We start from the raw sequence: 19214 nt of genomic DNA on the forward strand, positions 1-19214 counted from the left end.
AAAGCCCAGGTGCCAGGTACCCCTTGGAATACAAGAAAAATAAATTCTCATGTGTTTAATGTATATAAAGGCAAGGAAAAAACAGTCCTGAATCCAACAGCAATATTCTGTACATACGGCAGGGTTGAGAAGGGAAGGGGCCACAGAACCCACACTTGAACATGTACAAAAATAACTTACACAGCAGCCCCCACCTGCTATGGCTCTCTCCACAGCCACCAGGGTTGGGAGCACACTATAAAAACCAGCACTGTGGGAGCTAACTACAACAGGCCAAGGTGCTGGTAGGGGGGAAAGGGTCACCAGTCCAGAGGGGACAGGCCTATGAGGAGGCCTTGAGGCGATTGGTGGCCGAGCGTGAGCTCAGCAGCTTGTCCACCATGGTGCGGGCATATCGGAGCCGGCTGGCCAGCTCCTTGGAACAGCCGTATTCCTCCAGGAGGCTCAGGCGGTATGTGCGAAAGTCCCGCTTCTCATTAATGTAAGTCACAGCAGCCATCAGTGGGCACAGGATGAGTTTGGTATGGTCCTATGAGGGAAAGAAGGGGATGGGCAGACAGAGGATAATTGGTGGATTAAAGATGTAGGTGCTAGTGTAAGGAAGTATAAGGAAGACAGCCCAGCTGGTTGAGGGGCCTCATTCCACTCTGTTCCTGCTATCAAGAACAGGTCCCATACCCCCCACTCCCATCCAACTCTGTGAGCCTGATGATGGGTGCAGATCACCAACTCTCCCTGCCCCAGCTCACCTGGAAGAAGTTGATCTGCACAGAGCCATTACTAAGGTGCAAGATGATGGCACTGCGGGTGCGAAACCAGGTACGCAGGTAGGGCAGCCGGGCCAGCTCATCACCCTCCCGTGGTGTGATATTGGCCCCTGCCTTCAGCAAGTGTTCGCTCATGTAGTTTCGGAAATACTTAAGGAGGGTGATCTAGTTGGAGAGTCAGGGAGTCCAGAGTTAGAGCCCAAACCCTGGCATACCACCCACTCCCAGCGGCACCAGGCCACACGAGCCAGCCAGCACTCACCTTCTTCATCAAGGAGTGGGGATGGGAATTCACGGTGAGGTAGGACTCTGTGCCGTCACGCTCTATGTACTGCAGGCTATCACCATCGTTGTAGAGGATGAGGCGTGTTGAGTCATTGAAGAGCACCCCTACGCTGTTGTCACACAGTTGATATCCTGGTGGTAGTGGGGGGAGACCTCAGAAAGGGGAGCAGGGAACAAGGGAACACTGGGAGCTGGCAATGGGAGGTCTGGGATGGAGATAGGAAAGCTGAGAGAGGACTTCACAGCCAAAGAAGGCAAAAGCCTGTAACAAGTCAAGGAATCACAGGCTGTCCCTGGGCCACCCACCCAGTCTGGAGGAAACCTACCAAGGCCATACTTGTCCGAATAGTCCACCCACTTGCTGACCCAGAAGATGGGGATGCAGGCAGGATCCTCAGCCTCCTCTGGGATGGAAACAGACAGACGACTGGTCAGAACCAGTCTCTTCATCTCAGGTGGTCCACACCAGAAGGCTTGCTGGACATCCCACCTGGGCTCAGTCAGACAAGAGGCCTGGGGCCACACAGAGCAAAGCAAGGCCTCTGCTGCCAACAAGCTCAGACAAGCAGCAGGACACACATGTAAGCAGCAAGTTATAATGCAGAGCACCAAGTTCTACTCGTTCATTTAATTGATCCATTTAATCAAAGGCCAACTGTGTGCTGGACACTGTCACATGTACAGTGAGCAATGACCAAAACTCAACCTTCATGAAGTTTGCATTCTAGTCACAGGGACAGAGGCTAATCAAAATAAATAGAACAAAATAAGTTGCTTCCATCATAGGGAGAGTCAATGGCTGAAAGATTATCCAGCTTTCCAGTTTTGAGTGATTAAAAAAATTGTAAGAAGAAAGGCAATTCCACACACATCAGAATGTTAAGCACAGTAACAGCAATAATCCTTTCTTTTAAACACAGAAAACCAACATGGAAACTTTGGAATACTTCAGGTGAGAGGTGTTATAGATAATACAAAGCACGTATAGGGATGGCAAGTGCTAGGAGCAGGGACAGGAAATGCTGGTGAGGGGGGAACATCAGAGCAGACATTTGAAAAACAAGAGAGTGTGAGCCATGCAGATATCTGCAGGAAGAATGTTCCAGAAGAGACTGGGCAAGCAAAGCCCTGAGGCTGAGCACATCCTGGTCTATTTTTTCAATGGTCTAGAAGGCTAATCAGGAATTCTCTGAATAGAAGAAACATGTGTAAACATGGACCAAGGTAGTACAGAGAGGCGCTGGGAGATGAAGCACTTATGGAGACAGAACAGATGAGTCAGAAATTGGAAGGAGCCAGACCATGGAGGGCCTTGGGCTAACTCACTGGGGTTGTAATTTACAGAAATGGGGGAAACTAAACACATTATGGGGACAGAAGCCTGGACAAGCCACGACACTCTGCTGGCTGAGACTTCCCTGCCCTTTAGAGATGCCTCAGGCAACCTCCCACCCCAGGCCACGGCAGTGCCCACCTTGCCTCACCAGCCCCCGATCTGAGGGCTTAGAGGCATTGACACTGTGCAGTTGCTGCAGCAAGTCACCAAGGTGGCAGTCCACTGCCTCACTGGTCTCTCGGACTGCTGGTTCTTCTTTTCCTCGGGGCTGCTCAGGCATGGGGTTCTCTGTGCCTAGGAGAAAATAAGAAATAGTCATTAGCTGGGTGAAAAACTGGCAGGTTGGGAGGGGCATAGGATGCCATGCCATAGCTAGTGCTCTCCCCAGAAAAAACCTTTAACTGCTATTGCTTTAGGTAGACTGAGTCAGTGCCAGGTTATTACAGTTCATACTCGAAGGACAGGCACATAGTATCCACTGGCACCTCCAGGACCAGGCCGAGCCCTTTAACATGGCTCCATGGCCACATACGCAATTCTGGAAACTCAGAATTAAAAGTACCTTTAATACCCAGGAAAACGAAAGAGTCAGTAAATTGTGGAACAGCAAGATGAATCAAGCAGGCATTAATGAAAATGTAAGCGATTTCTCACCCTAAAATTTGCTTTACATACTTATATACGTCAAAAAAAGCCTGAAAAAAAAAACCATGCTAAAACTTTAACATGGGTTATATTTGAGTGGTAGAAGCAGGATTTTGTCAGGTCTTTATTGCTTATATGTTTAATTCTTTCCCCACTAATATGTGCTCATTCTCCTTGTGTAATAGCAAAGTCTTCTTTAAAATATTTAAAGATCAGAGTTTTTAATTTTAAAAAACTATGCTGTGATAAGGACTTAAATGTAAAATAACATTTAGAATTTGCTTTTAAAACTCTAGCCAAAAAAAGATGAGGTGGAATAAATAAAAATAGAGGCAAATAACTATTGAAAATGGATGATAAATACATGAAGGTTCATCATACTGTTAGTTCTCTGTACTTTTTTCTTTTTGAAGATTTTATTTACTTATTTGTAGAGAGAGGGGAAAGGAAGGAGAAAGAGAGGGAGAGAAACATCAATATGTGGTTATATCTCAAGTGACCCAGTAGGGGACCTGGCCCGAAACCCAGGCATGTGGTCTGACTGGGAATCAAAATGGCGATCCTTTGGTTCACAGGCTGGCACTACATCCGCTGAGCCACACCAAGCCTTGGCCTGTACTTTTGAGTAAGTTAAAAAATTTCCAGTGTAAGAAGTTTTTAAAAAATGTTTTCTGGCCCTGGCTGGTATAGCTCAGTGGTTTGAGCTCGGGCCTGTGAACCAGAGAATCATGGTTCGGTTCCCAGTCAGGGCACATGCCTGGGTTGCAGGCCAGTTCCCAGCGGGGAACACACGAGAGGCAACCATACATTGATATTTCTCTCCCTCTCTTCTTCCCTTCCCCTCTAAAGCTAAATAAATAAAATCTTAAAAAAATGTTTTCTGTCCAAAAATTAAAGCCAAAAGAAGGAAAAAAAAGCAATCCTTAAAATAATGCTGCTACCTGATAGCCCAAAGCACAAATATCCAAGTTCAGACTGACATAATCAAATAAATACATGGGAGAGAAGCAACAGCTCTTCCTTACAGAATTCCAATGACTAAATACAGAAGGAGCAAGGAAAGAGAAACATCACTGTCAGAATACCATGGTTAAAATCGCCAGTGGCAAGATCCACCATGACTGCTAAAACCAGTGGGCAAAGTCTGAGGAGAAACACGACAGTCTCAAAGTAACTCTGGACAAGGTATGTTTTAATTACAAAGGAAAAAATAATGACTGCAGTGGGGAAGCCAATCAAACACCAACAGGACCAAGTGATCAAGACTGACATCACTAATAAAAGAAATGTCAATAGTTAACACCAAAAGAAAAAAAGGAAATCCTTAAAATAACAGAGGCAAATGAACTTATATATTAAATTGATATTTATACTGAATTGATGCTATATCCACAGACAAAAAGTATTTCAAGTGATTTTTTTCACGACTTAATGTTTAGTGAAATTTATTTCAAGGACGGATAGAACTGCAAGAAAATAAAACATGTTGAAAAATATATATTAATGTAAGGAAACAAGATTTTTAGCTTAAGAAAAATACAAATATAAAATCAAAGAAGTAAAAATCCTATAACTTGATATTTGAATCACACACTTAATAATTACCCAAAGAAAAGTAGTTACTTCACAGTGGAGAAAAAGATGGCTACAAACACAAGATTATATCAACATTAAGTTTCCTGAACTTGATAACTATGCCATGTGCTGGGGTTCTGTAAAAGAATCTTTGTTTTGGAGAAATAGATCTTGAAGTATTAAGTTGTAAAGCACAGGATATATACAAGTTACTCACAAATAATTCAGAAGAGAGGGAGGGAGAAAGGGGAATGATGAAGTGAATGTGAACCAAAATGTGAATTGTGGCCCTGGCTGGTGTGGCTCAGTGGATTGAGCACTGGTCTGTAGACTGAAAGGTTGCCAGTTCAATTCCCAGTCAGGGCACATGCCTGGGTTGCAGACCAGGTCCCCCCCAGCTGGGGGCATGGCAACCAATCACTGTTTCTCTCACTCATCATGTTTCTTTCCCTCTTTTTCTCCCTCCTTTCCTGTTCTCTGAAAATAAATAAAATCTTTCTTTTTTAAAGATTTTATTTATTTATTTATTTATTTATTTATTTATAGAGGGGAAGGAGAGAGGGAGAGAAACATCAATGTATGGTTGCCTTTTGTGGATCCCCTGCTGGTAGTTAGCCTGCAAGGAACCGGTTTGCAACCCAGGCATGTGCCCTGACTGGGAATCGAACCGCGATCCTCTGGTTCGCAGGCCTGCGCTCAATCCACTGAGCTACGCCAGCCAGGGCTGAAAATAAATAAAATCTTTTTAAAAATGTGAATTGTGGAGCTGAATGAAGTGGATATAGGAGGTTTTGTCTACTCTCACACCTATTCCTAAGTTTGAAATATAACAAGTTAACAAAATGTTGAAAAGACATGAATTGGAAATATTACCATAAAGTCAAGATCCTAATCCCCATATTATACATTTCCTAATTCTGTCCTCTGAAGAGACCTAGAAGTGACAATAACCTAAAAAGTGGCAAGTGGTTTTATAAGAAGATATCCATCCTTTTAAAATCTTAATAACTTGAATCTGGTGGGTATGTACCTGCCCTTAATTCTCTGAATATTCGAAAATTTTTGTATTTTCTTAATGAACCATATAAGAGTGATGTTTAGAATTTTTTTGAAAAACAATTTTTCAGGTGGGGCATTTAGTCCACTCTCCTCTTTCTGGGCCTGACAGGTCTGATTCAGCCTTGTTAAGGCCTATCTTTCTTGACATTTTGCCATGGGAGCGTGGGGTGAGAGACTCAGGACCATGGCCTGCCCTACTACACACCCGAGCTCAGGGGCCATCCGCCCACACATCTAAAGCCTAGGCGTGCGCGTGCGCGTGCGTGTGCGTGTAGGGTCTGTTGTCTATCCAAACCTTCCCCTACCTTTATTGAGGACTGAGAGAGGCTTCCGGTTGCTGGGGTCCAGGCTGCTGGAAGCGATGGAAAACCTGGGTGGAATGGTGAGGCAGGTGATGGGGAGACGGGCGGGGATATAGCCAGAGGTAAAAAACTCATCATTGAGTAGTTCGTGGATGGTGGGACGGGCAGTGGGGTCCGTCTGAAGCATCTTCTGGATGAGGGAGGCAGCCACAGGATTGATGTGCTGGAGCAGTGAGAGAAGAGCCATAAGCAAAATGTGACAGCACCTCAAGTGCAGTGCTGTACAAGGAGCTGCAGGCCCACCCCACATGCAGCCCCCTGGTGTCAAACAGACCCCAATCAGTCACTTCAAACAATGCCAAGTTCCCCACTATCAGCTTTGCTGAGTTGACAAGTGTCAGACTCAATTGTGAGAATGGTTATTTCTCCTTCCTCTTCAAACTCAAACTTGATTCAAGGCTATTTTTTCCCAGTTTGCTGTTGCACAATTCAAGTTGCTCTCCACTAAAGTAGCACTTATGAACACAGGCTTTGGGGTCACAGACCGGGTTTAAGCCCCAATTCTGCTCTTAATACCAGCCGTGACAAATATCTTCATCTATAAAATGGGAACATGGCACCAAGCCTGGTGAGAAGACTCCACAAGATATAGACCTAGCACAAGTCAAATGCATAGTAACGGCCTAGCATTAACTCTGCACTCACTATGTGCCAGGAAAGTATCCTAAGCACGTCATACATATTCACTCATTTAGTCCTCACAAAAAACATCTAAGGGATGGAGATCTCTCTTACACCGCTCTCTTGCAGATGAGGAAACTGAGGCACAGACATTAAAAGCCTAAGAATACACACCTACTAAGTGGTACAGCCAGCACCCACACTGATGCAGTCTAGCTGCATTCAAGGACCCACACTCTGAACCACTCCACACTGGGTCTGTCTGACAGTTAATGACTGTCATTATGGGGTCAGGGCTCTTTGGCTGCACGCAAGGCAAAAAACATGAAAGCAGCCATGTGCCAGGCTTGCTTTCAATGTATTTATGCTGGTTGTGGGAAAATGCACACCAATTTGGACTCATGGTGATCCACAACTGTGAGCACTTCCTGTGTGCAAGGCATAGTATGAGCATTGCCCTCCATTTCACAGACAGGGAACCACGGCTCAGGAGATCAAGGCCACTTGCCCAGTTACATCAAGACAGTCCACTGCCAAAGCTTAAGCAGAACTTCTACTTCTGCCTCCTACTTCCTTCCCATTTTTTTGGTATTTGTTTTTTTACACATATTCTGGGTAATCTACCCAACCTTTGAAATCTAAAAACTCCCTCCCCCTGGGGGAAAAAATGTTTTTGTGCACATATGTCTGGTTCTATATGTAGTTTCAGACATGAACTCTTTAAGGCTCTGAAGCTACCCAAGGTGTGGGGTTGACTTACCTTTGTGTCCCCAAGTTCTAGCTAGGCTCAGTAAATAGCTTTGTGGAGGAGATGAACAAAATGTATTAAATTTAAATTTCAGTGTTTTTAGTCACCTTAGGAATATTGTATTCATTCTTCTTGATCCGTAGGTAGGTCTCTTTTAGGCAAGATGTCTCAAAAGGTGGTTTGCCCACTAACAAGGTATACCTGTAAGCACAAGGAGGGATTTGGCTCAAGGCTATCAGCCAAAACACAGATGCAGGAGGAATCAACTCAGGGCCAGAATGAAGGCCAGGCATCCTCTGGATATTCACTCTGTCCCTGAGGGCACTTTCCAAGCCCACTGAGCAGCCCCAGGAACCAGGACACTGGCAGAGAGATTCCTCAACAGATTATAGGTGATGAGAACAGGATTCTTATGGGCAATTTCTAGGGCCCCAGAGGCCACCATCCAATACAGACCAAGTCAAAGTGGTGGCTAACCTGCTCCTGCAGAGGCAGCTCTGCATTTACTAGTTCTGTACTTAAAGCCTAAAGTTTTCATTTGAAATAGCTCCACTGAAAAGAAGTATGAAGGCCATTGCCACAACTCAGGCACTCTGCCCACCACCCAGCTCTGATGGCCTTGACCAGGACAGATGCCAGACACCACCTCCTGCCAGCTCTAACTCCTAGCCTAAGCCCTCCCACACAATGCCACTTTCTAGATCAGTTATTCTAGAACTTTTGCACAGAAGAATCAGCCAGGGATCTGGTTAAAATCCAGACTCTGATTCAGCAGTCTGAGTCCTAAAGTTCTGTAATTCTTACAGGTCCCTGGATGATGATGATGTTGCTGACCTGTGGACCACACTTTGAGTAATAACAGGCCCAGGCTACAGGAATCCTAAAGGACATACCAGTGACAAGAAAATATTGGGAAATTAGGTTGTTTTTCGGCTGGCTGTCCTCTCAAGCAGCCTTTTCATAGGCATCTGGTTAATAGGTAAGATGTCCAAAAGAGCCCCTGCAGGGGCCAGGTGGATCTTCCAACTTACATGATACACCCAATGGACCACACATCCACCTCGAAACTGTGCCCTTTCTTGCTCAGCACCTCAGGAGCTATGTAATTAGGAGTTCCACACAGGGTCTTCTTGCGTTCCCCATCATATTCAACTTTGGTTGCCAGTCCAAAATCCCCTGGGTGAGAGGAAGGAAGAGGAGTACTCAGATGCTAGCCTCTGCCAGCTGTCCATGCGGATGACTTGATTCAGGTTTGACCACTGAAAACTAGGGTCATCTGATGCCCCAAGCTCTAGTCCTTGTATGAAGCAAGGCCTACCTAGGAATCCTCCCACCCTGCTGGCCCAAGGAGGGAGCCTCTCGATGATCCTCCTAGGTCCTCCCCTTAGACAGGAGGACTATGCTTTAAAAGGGAATTGACAAGGGTAGAAAAACTCAGGGATCAAGCAAGTCAACTTCAAGACTGCTACAGGCAAGTTAGTGAGGTAACAGGGAGGGGCTGGGGCTCTGGCAAACCAGAAGGATTCGATATGGAACAGCTGCCTATCACCCTAGCAAGGAGCTGCCCTGAGGGAATGCTGTCCCTGTACCACTGGAGTTTCCAATAGTTTAAAAGGAGCTCCAAATATAAGAAATGAAAACTCACTTAAATTCTTTAAAAAATATATTTTGTAGAAAATAACAAGTGTTGGAGAGAATGTGGAAAAAAGGGGAACCCTTATCCACTGCTGATGGGAATGCAGACTGGTGTAGCCACTATAGAACAGTATGGAGTTTCTTCAAAAAATTAATAGCGCTACCATATAGCCCAGCAATCCTTCTGCTGGGTATCTACCCCCCAAACTTGAAAATACTTATTTTTAAAGACACATACCCCTATATTCATTGCCATATTATTCACAGTACCTAAAGATATGGAAACAACCTAAATGTCCTTCAACGAATAACTGAATAAAGAAGATGTGACACACACATAAAATGGACCACTACTGGGCCATAAAAAAGGATGAAACACTGACATTTACGACAACATGGATGGATCTTGAAATCCATACTAAGTATCATACTAAGTAGAATAAGTCAGATAGAAAAGGACAAGAACCATCTGATTTCACTCATATCTGGGATGCAAAACAGAAAGCAATAAACAAACAAAACAAGTTCATAGACCATAGAATGGTGGTTATCAGAGGGGAAGGGGTATGGAAGAAGGATGAGGAGTAAAGGGGGTCAAATACATGATGACGGGAGGAGACTACGCTCTGTGTAGTGAGTACACAAAATACACTGAAACTTAGAGAAGTAATCAACAGCCCAGCCTTCCTACTCTTCTTCCTTCCTCCCCAATCTCCTTCCTATTTCCCCTCTCCCAGTCTCCTCTTTAGTCCCACTTTTTTGTTGCGTTAGGAACCCCTGAAGAACCAGCACCTCACCTATTTTCACCTCCAGATCCTCGTTCAGGAAGAGGTTGCCTAGCTTGAGGTCCCGGTGAATGACCCGGTTTTGGTGCAGGTACTGGCAGCCAAGGACGATCTGCCGCAGATAGTAGCGGGCCTCGGGTTCGGTCAATGCTTTCCTCCGTTTGTGCAGCTCCAAGAGAGACTGGGTAGGGGGAAAAGAGAGGAAGGAGGAAGAACGGAGTAGGGAGCGAGCGGCGCTCAGTACCGAAGTCGAGGGTGAAAGCAGTATCATTATGTAAAAGCAGCCCAGAACTGATCCTCCCGCTCTCCACCGCCCGACCCTACCCTCCACCCCCGCCATTTTTCCTCCAGGACAATTAGGATCTGGGCTCTACCATAAACCTGGCACTCCCGTTTTCTACCAGCTCCTTCCAAAGCCCCTGACCAGGGACTCCTCTGTCAGTCCCACTCCCTAAGCTCAAAGTCCCCAGTATCCCCTTCCCTTGTCTCTTCGCAGCACCAGATCCCTTTCCTGAACCTCCGAAGTCTGTCTCCAACTACCCTCTCCCTGACCCAACCCCAATCCAGAAGCTCCAGGTCCATGGTACCCCTTCCCCAGGACTCCACCCGTAGCAACTCCGGAAGCCCTAGCGTCCATTACCAGAGTTCTCTCCCGATCCCCCCCGCCACCCTCTGTCCAACACCCAGCGTCCAGGAGCCAACTTCCCTAGCAGCAACATGGCTCGGGCTGCACTTAACCGAAACCCCCTCCCCTCGCAGCTCCAAGCTCTGCTCAAGTACTTTCACACCCCTAGCTCTCTAAAGCAGCTCCGAGTCCTGGGCTCCCCTTCTCCAGCAACTCCGGGTCCGGGCGCTCCAACCCCCGCCCCTGGGCAGCTCTAGCCACCCCCCGCCCCCGTCCCCAACGACACTCACTCTCCGGCGGCAGAGCTCCAACACCACGAACACGAAGTCGTTGTCCTCGAAAAAGCCGTGGAAGCCTACGACATGCTGGTGGGCGAGGCTGCGGTGAATGGATATCTCCATGGACATCTTCTCCTTCTGGTGAGGCTTAAGCAGCAGCGACTTAGGCACGATCTTGCCCGCGAACACCTCCTTAGTGTCCGCGTCCGAGATCTCGAAGCACTTGGCAAACCCGCCCTTCCCCAGAAAGCGGCCCCGCAAATAGCGCCGCCGACTGCGTGGGTCCACTAGGACATCCGGGATCTCTTTCCCCGGCGGCGCCGCCGGGGACCCCGGAGCTGCACCGCCGGGCCCCCCGGCTTTCCCTGGGTCGGCTGGTGCCCGCGCCAGCTTCCCTACTGTAGCTGCCGTGCTCATGTTCCCGGAGTCGCTCAGGGGCCCTGCAGAGTCTGGGAAGAGGCTTGACACAACTCAGCTCCACCTCGATTTCAAACGCGGCGCCGGGAACGTTACAAAAGCCTACGCGCCTCTGATTGGCCGCGGGGATTTAAAATCCTAACCCGCCTGCCGCGCGGCACTCTGGGTGCGCTAGGCACCGCAGCCGCCTTTACTGCTTACCCAGCGGGAAGGCGGGGGAATTTGATTGACAGGAACTCAGGAAGAGCGGACGCGTGGGACGCCTGGGAAACGAGGAGTGCCGGAGCCGTAGTTCAGGGTTTCTTCTCCTTCTCTCCGCTCTCCAGGAAGTACCTCCTTCCACTAAGCTTTTCTTAACACCTTCCTCCACCCCCACCCCCGCCTTCTAAAATATAAACTCAGAATAAACCCGGCAGCGCCAAGAGATAGCTTGGGAGAGCCTTAGAACACGCCTCCAATGTCATTAGCTCTCTTCGGAGATACCCCCAATAAATTAAAATCTAGGTAAAACAGGATGCTTGCGAGGAATTTGCAAATTCATGTCAAGGTCCCTATTCCCCTCCTTCAAATAACAGCTGCTCCTATATCTTTCTGGCTTACAGAGCAACGCTACCAAACGTATGGTCCAGAGACCACCACCATTACCACCATCACCTGGGAGCTTGTTAGAAAAGCAACTTTTCAGGCCCTGCTGCAGACCTCCTGAGAATTTGCCTTTCAGCGTGAATGCCCAGGTGATTCCTACACATACTGAAGTTTGAGAAGCTCCATACCAGTGTCTTGCTTGCTCACTGCTGTTTTTTCCAGTGCCTAAAAAAGGACGCCCTCAATGTTTGGTCAGAGGGGGAGATGGAAGAGTGCATGGCAAACTGGCAGGCCAAGGCCAAATCTGGCCTGCAGGGATTTTTAGTTTGACCCCCACTTTTCAAAATTTGGGATTCATTTAAAGCACTTTAGAATCAAGACATGTCACACAAAATTCAGATCTGTGGCTTTCCTTGAAAAGCAAAACAAAACTAGCAGCTCTGGCAACACTGTAACAGCATACTCCCCCAGTTTGTCAAAGTTCCCAGATCCCAACCCGCTGCCCTTGACCTTTATCTGTTTGCCTGTCTTCTGTAGATACTTGAATGGCAAGCCTGGAGTGGCAAAAGTTAGAAAGTTAGCTAAAGTTAGAGGCCCTTTTTCTGTGCCCCTGTTGCCCTACCCTGTCTTTGATAAGACAGCAAAAATCACACCACACTGTACCTCTTTACCCGCCTTTCAATAAACTGAGAGGCACTGATGATGTCTTTCCTACCCCATGTTCCAAGCTCCCACCACAATGCCTGGTAAAAAGGAGGAACAGATGTTTGCTGAATAAAAGGGAGGGTTTTTAAATTATTATTTTTTATCCCTGAGGTATATAATCTTCTTCCTTGTTTACTGAAGTTGATTTTATATAGAGAAAAAGTATATAGATCATAATTGTACAGGTCAGTGACTTTTCACAAACTAAACACACCCCATATAAACAGCACCCAGACTGAAACACTATTGATACCCCAGAAGTCCCCCACCGTGCCTTGTGTTGGGGGTCCCCAAGACTACCCCACCCAATTCAATGATTCACTAGGAGACTCCTACTCAGCATATAGCCCTACTCATGGCCAAATATGATTTATTACAGAGAAAGGCTGTGAAGCAGAATCAGCCAGGAGAAATTTCAGGTGCACAGAGCAAAGTCTGAAGGAAACCAGGCACAAGCTTCCTAGAGTTCTCTCCCAGTGAAGTCACACTGGACACACTTAATTCCTCCAGCAATGAGTTGTGACCACACCAGCAAAATATCATTAATAGGGAAGCTGATTAGTGACTCATTGCCTAGGGCTTTAACTGGGGGCTGGTCGTGTAGACACCCTCTGCCTAGCACACAACAAATTCTGAATTTCCAGAAGGAAAGCAGATATTTAACATAAAGCACATTTCACACAGTTTAGGCATAGCAAGCCACTCATCGCTTAGTGAATGATGAGAAGCCTCCCAAAGCCCAAGTTCCCAGTGACCAGCTAAGTGCCAATTTTGCAAATAGGCCTTTCTAAGGTGAGCAGTTTCAGGTCTGCTTCATTAACTCTTTTCTACATAGTTTAGCCTTGGCCCAGGCTTCTTTACAGCAAAGTTATTATCAGTAGGACCCCCACACAAAAGGATGAAACCAACCTGCAGGACTGATCTCAGCTATACCTAGTAGGGGACCTGGATTTAGCCAGTTAAAGTAAAATAACTCCCATTAGCCACAAAAGTCTACCTCAGAAAGCCAGGTAGCCTCCTCCTTAGTTTCTGTCTGACATGTTTTTACCTGGCCCAAGGTATCAACTCAAGTCCAGCACAGCTCTGGCCTGCAAGTTAAGTTGACCCGAAGCCTTCTATGGCTGAGCCAGAATGGTGATGGGCAAACAATACAATCCCACGTGGTCTCCCTGAAAATGAGTTTACAATGTTAGGATGCCCCAAGCAGGACAGACATTGATCAAGCAGTGGAGGTTAATAGCACCCCCAGTGTAGGCATCTACTATGAGACCTCCTGCCCTAGAGTTCCCAGTCTGGTATGAAATATTGATCCAGTCCTTGTTCTTCAAGAGACTGCCTGAAGGGAATCCATTCCAAACAGTGCTGCATGTCCATGATACCAGTTATCCACCTTGTGAGCTTGGATGGCTCTTGAAGGCATTCTGATGGAGAGTGCAGGAGGCTCCTCTGTTGTCATAGTCAATGCTAACAGGTGTAACCACAGGCTCAGCAGTCTGAACTCAAAGCACTCACAGTGCATGGCAAGGCAGCAGTGGAAAGCTTTCAGGCAGAGGGAAAGACTCCTGGACTATTTCTGACAAAGATGAGAAATGCCTTTCCCATTCTCAAGGCTCCCTAGGTATCAGCTTTTTGGTTTTTCTCCACTGTTACAAAATTAGTATGCCCCACCAATCAACAATCCTAACTTCACATTTTTTTTGGTTCTGCAAACTGTTTCCTTTTTAATTTAACAATGCACCATAAACATTCTTCCATGCAATGGATGAAAATATGCTACTGAAACATAGAGTGCTACAGCTGGATAATCAGAATGACACCTAAAGCAAAGTATAAGCATAAGATTAAAGCCCTGGGCCTGGCAAATGCCTGCCAGGGACACTACACAAAAGGAATGTTTCCAAAGCCCCTTTGTGGGGTCTTATAGCCACCCCTGAGTTCCCTTGAACCCCTTGGGTAGAAGGGGGTCCTGTAAACTTTTGTGTATCCACATAACTGCCCCCAAGCCTCCACCAATTTGTCTGGTTTTCTTTATATCATCTTCTACCCTAGTCATCTCATCAAATTCTCTTACCATCTCCTAACTGCTCAAGTGCATATTGTGTATGGCCTCTTTGTGTTTCCTAAGGCACTGAGCTAGCCCCTTGTTGGTTTTTCTTTTGGCTTTCCTGGTACATCAGCCCCAGATGGGCATGCTTTCCTGCAGCCCTTTGTCTGATACCTGGGTTTCTTTCTTCTTTTGGCTCTCTGGTTTTCCCCAAGTCACTGGCTTTCCCTCTTCTTTTGGCTTTCCTTCCTCCTCTTCTAGTACTTCGTCTAGTATCTTCTGTCTTTCCCTTGTTTTCTATTCTCCCCTCATTCTTTAACTTTCCCTTGTCTCTCAGAGTATGAGCTACTCTGGCTTTTCAGCACTCTGAGGCTTTTCTTTGTTTTCCATCTTTCCTTCATTCTCAGGCTTTCCATTTTCACTGCAGAATTTTTTCATGTTGAGATGTCCCTCCCTCTTTTCCTGTCCTGCAGAAATTCTGAACAGGTTCCTCCTTTTCTAGCCTACCAAGTGCTGAGAACAGACACATAGACCTTTTTCCCCTCAGTGCCTGTTCCTTCTCACCCATTCCAGTGTTCCTCAGGCAGCGATAAAGAATTCCCTTGCACTGACCTGAAAGAACCTGGAGCAACAATTAGGAGTTCGCAGATGGCTCAGGGCCCAACCACAGCAAAGGAGACACATTTTAAAAATCATCTTACTGTCATCTAGTCCTTTCATCTGGAAGGACTGTACAAAGAGGCATAAAAGCCCTTAACCAGAGCCCTGGTTGGGTAGCTCAGTTTGTGAGAATATTATCCTGATACATCAAGATTGTGGGTTCAACCCTCCATCAGGGCACATACAAGAAGCAAACAATTAATGGTAAAATAACTGGAACAACAAATTGATGTTTTCTCTTCCTCTCTCTTCCCTTCTCTTTAAAATCAATAAAATTAAAAAAAAAACGCATTTAACCATGTGGGGGCAACTTTGCCCTCAAGCCACCCCCCGCCCCCGTCCACCACGGATGAAAAGTAAACACTAGCAAGACATGATCTGCCTGGGGAGGAGAGGTGGCCAGTTTCTCAGAGGAAAAAGGCCTGGAGCCCCTTCCTCCAGGGGCTTTTATTGGGTTGTAATACACAGGTATACAGGGAGGCAAGGATCAAACAGAAGATAACATTTCAAAGAAATCTGAGGGCTTAGTCTGAGTCAGAGTCTGTCAGGAAAGGGGCTTGTAGAAACTTTGGGAGACATACTTATTTCCTGCTCGGACCCTTAACATGAAAGCACTCTTAGCAAAGCAAGTTTCACAGGATTTTTAGGAATTCTTTCTTATGCCAGATTTCTCCCAGATACCTTGCTGTAGCAAGGCAAAGAGCTGCACCCCTCCCCATCAAGTTTTCAGGCTTAAGTGGATTAGAGCCAGGAAGCACTTCTTCCAGAGGACATGCGGACTCCGGCTATGTCACATAGCTGGGGGGCAAGGGTCCATTGCTCTCTCTTTGTCCCAGCTCCCCCCAAGTCCTTCCATGACGGTCTCCCAAGTGATCGAGTCTGGCTTAGGTTGCCCCTCACTGTGAGAAGTCTTACCCAGCATCAACATCGACCATGCTTTTCAGGGCAGAGGGAGGAAGCGGAGGCAGCATTTGCTACCAGAGACAAGCCTCGTTTCCTCTGTGGCTTGCAATCTGGAGGTCATTCACTCATCTTTAGCAATGGGGGGTAGTTATAATTCCTGAAACCAGGCAGAGCGGTTCTCAACATAACCAGATAAGACATATTCAGGAACTGGTCAGGATGTGTTATAGACTAAGATGTCTTCACCCAAAATTAATATGCTAAAGCCCTTAATCCTCAGTACCTTAGAACATGACTACAGTTGGAGAGAGGGCCCTCAAAGAGGTGATTAAGATAAAATGGAGTCATTAAGATGGGCCCTAATCCAAAATGTCAAGTGTCCTTATAAGAAGAGACTAGGGCATAAGTGGATTGAGCGTGGGCCTGCGACTCAGACAATCGAGGTTCAAGTCTCAGTCAGGGAACATGCCTGGGTTGCAGGCCAGTTCCCTGCAGGCCAACTCCCAGCAGGGGACCCACGGAAGGCAACCATACATTGGCAAACATACATTGATGTTTCTCTCGCTCTCTCCTTCCCTTCCCCTCTGGAGATAAATAAATAAAATCTAAAAAAAAAAAAGAAGAAGAGACTAGGGCATAGACAACACAGACAAAGGGATGACCATGTGAAGACACAGCAAAAAGGCAGACATCTGCAAGCCAAGGAGAGGCCTCAGGAGAAAACAAACCTGCTGCCAACCTGATCTTGGACTTCTGACCTCCAGAACTATAAGGAAATAAATCTCTGTTGTTTAAGCCACCCTCTCTGTAGTATTTAATGGCAGCCCTAGCAGATTAATAGAGGATGAAATTCTAAATTTTCAAAAATTTCAAAAGGGGTCCACATAGCACCCTAGGAAAGATGAATCCGTTTCTAGAGATAGCTACATTTGAATAATCAACCTACCTTAAGTCCTCAGGTGTCTGTACTTGGGAAAAATGCAGAGGTAGAGTCAGGATATCAGCCCACTGTGGCAAGTTGCAGCAATCCAGAAAGCTGAGCACAGCAATGCAATACTTCCCCCAGCCCCGCACCCCCATCCCACAGAAGGCCCAGAGGCTGATCTGTCAAAAGCAGATGGAAGGGTCACAGTCCCTATTATGTGCCCTCCCCCAACCAGCAGCTGTTCCCAGGGAACACAAGTTAAGATGCAATTAGCCTCTGATCAGAGATAGAGAGCTGGTCAGCAGCTTAATTTTAGATAGTCCCTTCTGAGACCATCTATGGTCGGTCTCAGAAGCCCTTTTCTATGGCATTTGTATGTGACCCAGAAGGTCCAGCCAGCATCCACGATTCCTGTTTTCATAATTCAGAGCTCCACAGATGGGACCCTAAGTCTTCAGTCGTTCCAAGGTCTAAGTCCTGTTCATGGAGCCTGGGTCTGCTTTCAGTCCACCACTGCTCCTGTTGAGGCTGAAGAGGCATACCCAGCCAGTCTGTGTTCAGCTTCTAGTCAGGTCTCAGCAATCAGGATCGGTGAATTTGCAATTCCTATCAAACCAGCTGCTTTTTCCAGCAGCAGCACAGACATGCTGCAGCGCCATATAACCATGGTCCAAATGTAAGTGACAAGCATGACTTCCTTTTCATCTTCTCCATCTTAGAGTCCAAACTGACCCACTCAAAAATATGCACATCAAAATGGACAGTCAGCAGCCAATATGTGTCAGATATTTGATTTCAGCAAGAGCTTATTACCAATTTAACTGCTTTTTCAAATTCCAAATGTGTAGTTCCATCCAGAGACTGCCTCTCTTTTAATGTGTTGAAAGATCCAGAGGCTCCAACAGACACAAATCCTAGCAATGATCATCAGTTATGGAGACTTATTCTGGTTCCAATTATAATTTAAATTCCAATTCACTAGTGGCATTGCGATCCCACTAGTTGGTGGGATACAACAGCAAGAAAGTTGTATCCCACCAACACCTTCTTAATTTAATTTATAAGAATTAAAATTAATCTTCCTTTGATTGGGAAGATCAATCTAGCATTTGTAAAACTATAAGCATATAACATTTTAAATCAACTTTACCATATATCCAAATACAACAGCCATAAAATACAAAGCCATTTTTAAAAACTTTCCTTCTATTCTCATTGCAAATTTACTCAAACCCCTAGGAGAAAATTTAACATTTACAGGGTTATCATTGCAAGCCTGCAACATTACCTCTTTTCTGCACAGGCCTCTTCCAGTAACAATACCCCAAGGGTATCTCTCCACTATCATAAGGTCAGAGTTTTAGCCAATGGACTCAACCAATAAGAACAAGTTAGAGTTTTTTTCATTCATACAGTCAAAGGTCGTTGAGGACCTACTGCATGTCTGTTTTATTTTTTCCACTTAGAAACACTAAAAAAAAAATAAAACATTTAAGATACTTCCTTTAATTTCCTTTCATTCTTTAACAGCTTTTTCATTTCCCTTATAATCCTTGTCAACATGGAGTTTCAATTTCATATATGTGCAGTAATGCCCGTTAATACAATCTATCTGCACAGCATCAGTAATAATACTCTAATAGTGAACCCTTATTGAGTACCTACTATATGCCATGCATGGGGCTAAGAGCTTCACAGAAGTGATCATTTAATCTTTACAATGGCCTTAGGAGAAAAAGATTATTGTACCCATTTTGAAGATGAGGAAATGAGCAATTCTGGAAAAGGTTACTCACCCAGGGTCATGTAGCCACCAGGTGACATAGCTTGAATTCCAACTGGACTCTGCAGACTCCATAGTACATCTGCTTATACACTGGCTCTCTGCACACTGTCTCTTTGGGCCTTATCTGGCAAGCCCCAAAGCCCAGACTCATTCGTTTACTGCTCACTCCCTCCCTACCAAAAGGCAGTATGACATATGGTTAAACTCATGGACTAAAGAATCCTAGGTTCAATTGCCAGCCCCTCCTTAGCTGTGTGACTCTTTGAGCCTTACTGTCCATGTCTATAAATTGGAGATAATTATATATAGTGCCCATCTCCTAGGATTCTATCTAGATGACATGCCTATCTCCTAAGGTTCTTCTAAAGAGAGTCTATGAGTACAGCACTTCAAATGGTACCAGGCACATGATCATGTCCTTACTGTTGTTACTGAAATAAACGGAACCAGTGCCTACTCCCAGGATGC

The 19214-nt window shown here is 45.9% G+C and overlaps 1 protein-coding gene and 1 pseudogene across 1 annotated transcript; both read right to left on the reverse strand.

The window, feature by feature from the left end:
• Window positions 1-40: 40 nt before the first annotated feature.
• On the reverse strand, window positions 41-11731 carry PLK1 (polo like kinase 1). The gene is made up of 10 exons (XM_037070606.1): window positions 10734-11731; window positions 9831-9999; window positions 8430-8574; window positions 7506-7599; window positions 5973-6192; window positions 2527-2682; window positions 1379-1456; window positions 1030-1184; window positions 750-932; window positions 41-529 (listed from the first exon to the last, which is right to left on the reverse strand). The coding sequence occupies exons 1-10, from the start codon at window positions 11136-11138 to the stop codon at window positions 323-325; spliced, it is 1812 nt and encodes a 603-aa protein (XP_036926501.1). The 5' UTR covers window positions 11139-11731; the 3' UTR covers window positions 41-322.
• Window positions 11732-12542: 811 nt separating this feature from the next.
• On the reverse strand, window positions 12543-15304 carry LOC119003967 (transcription elongation factor A protein-like 4; annotated as a pseudogene).
• Between the last annotated feature and the right edge of the window lie 3910 nt (window positions 15305-19214).

Source organism: Sturnira hondurensis, unplaced genomic scaffold (assembly GCF_014824575.4).
Source record: "Sturnira hondurensis isolate 20B ecotype Veracruz unplaced genomic scaffold, ASM1482457v3 Scaffold0018877, whole genome shotgun sequence".
In the NCBI taxonomy this organism is placed as follows: Eukaryota; Metazoa; Chordata; class Mammalia; order Chiroptera; family Phyllostomidae; genus Sturnira; species Sturnira hondurensis.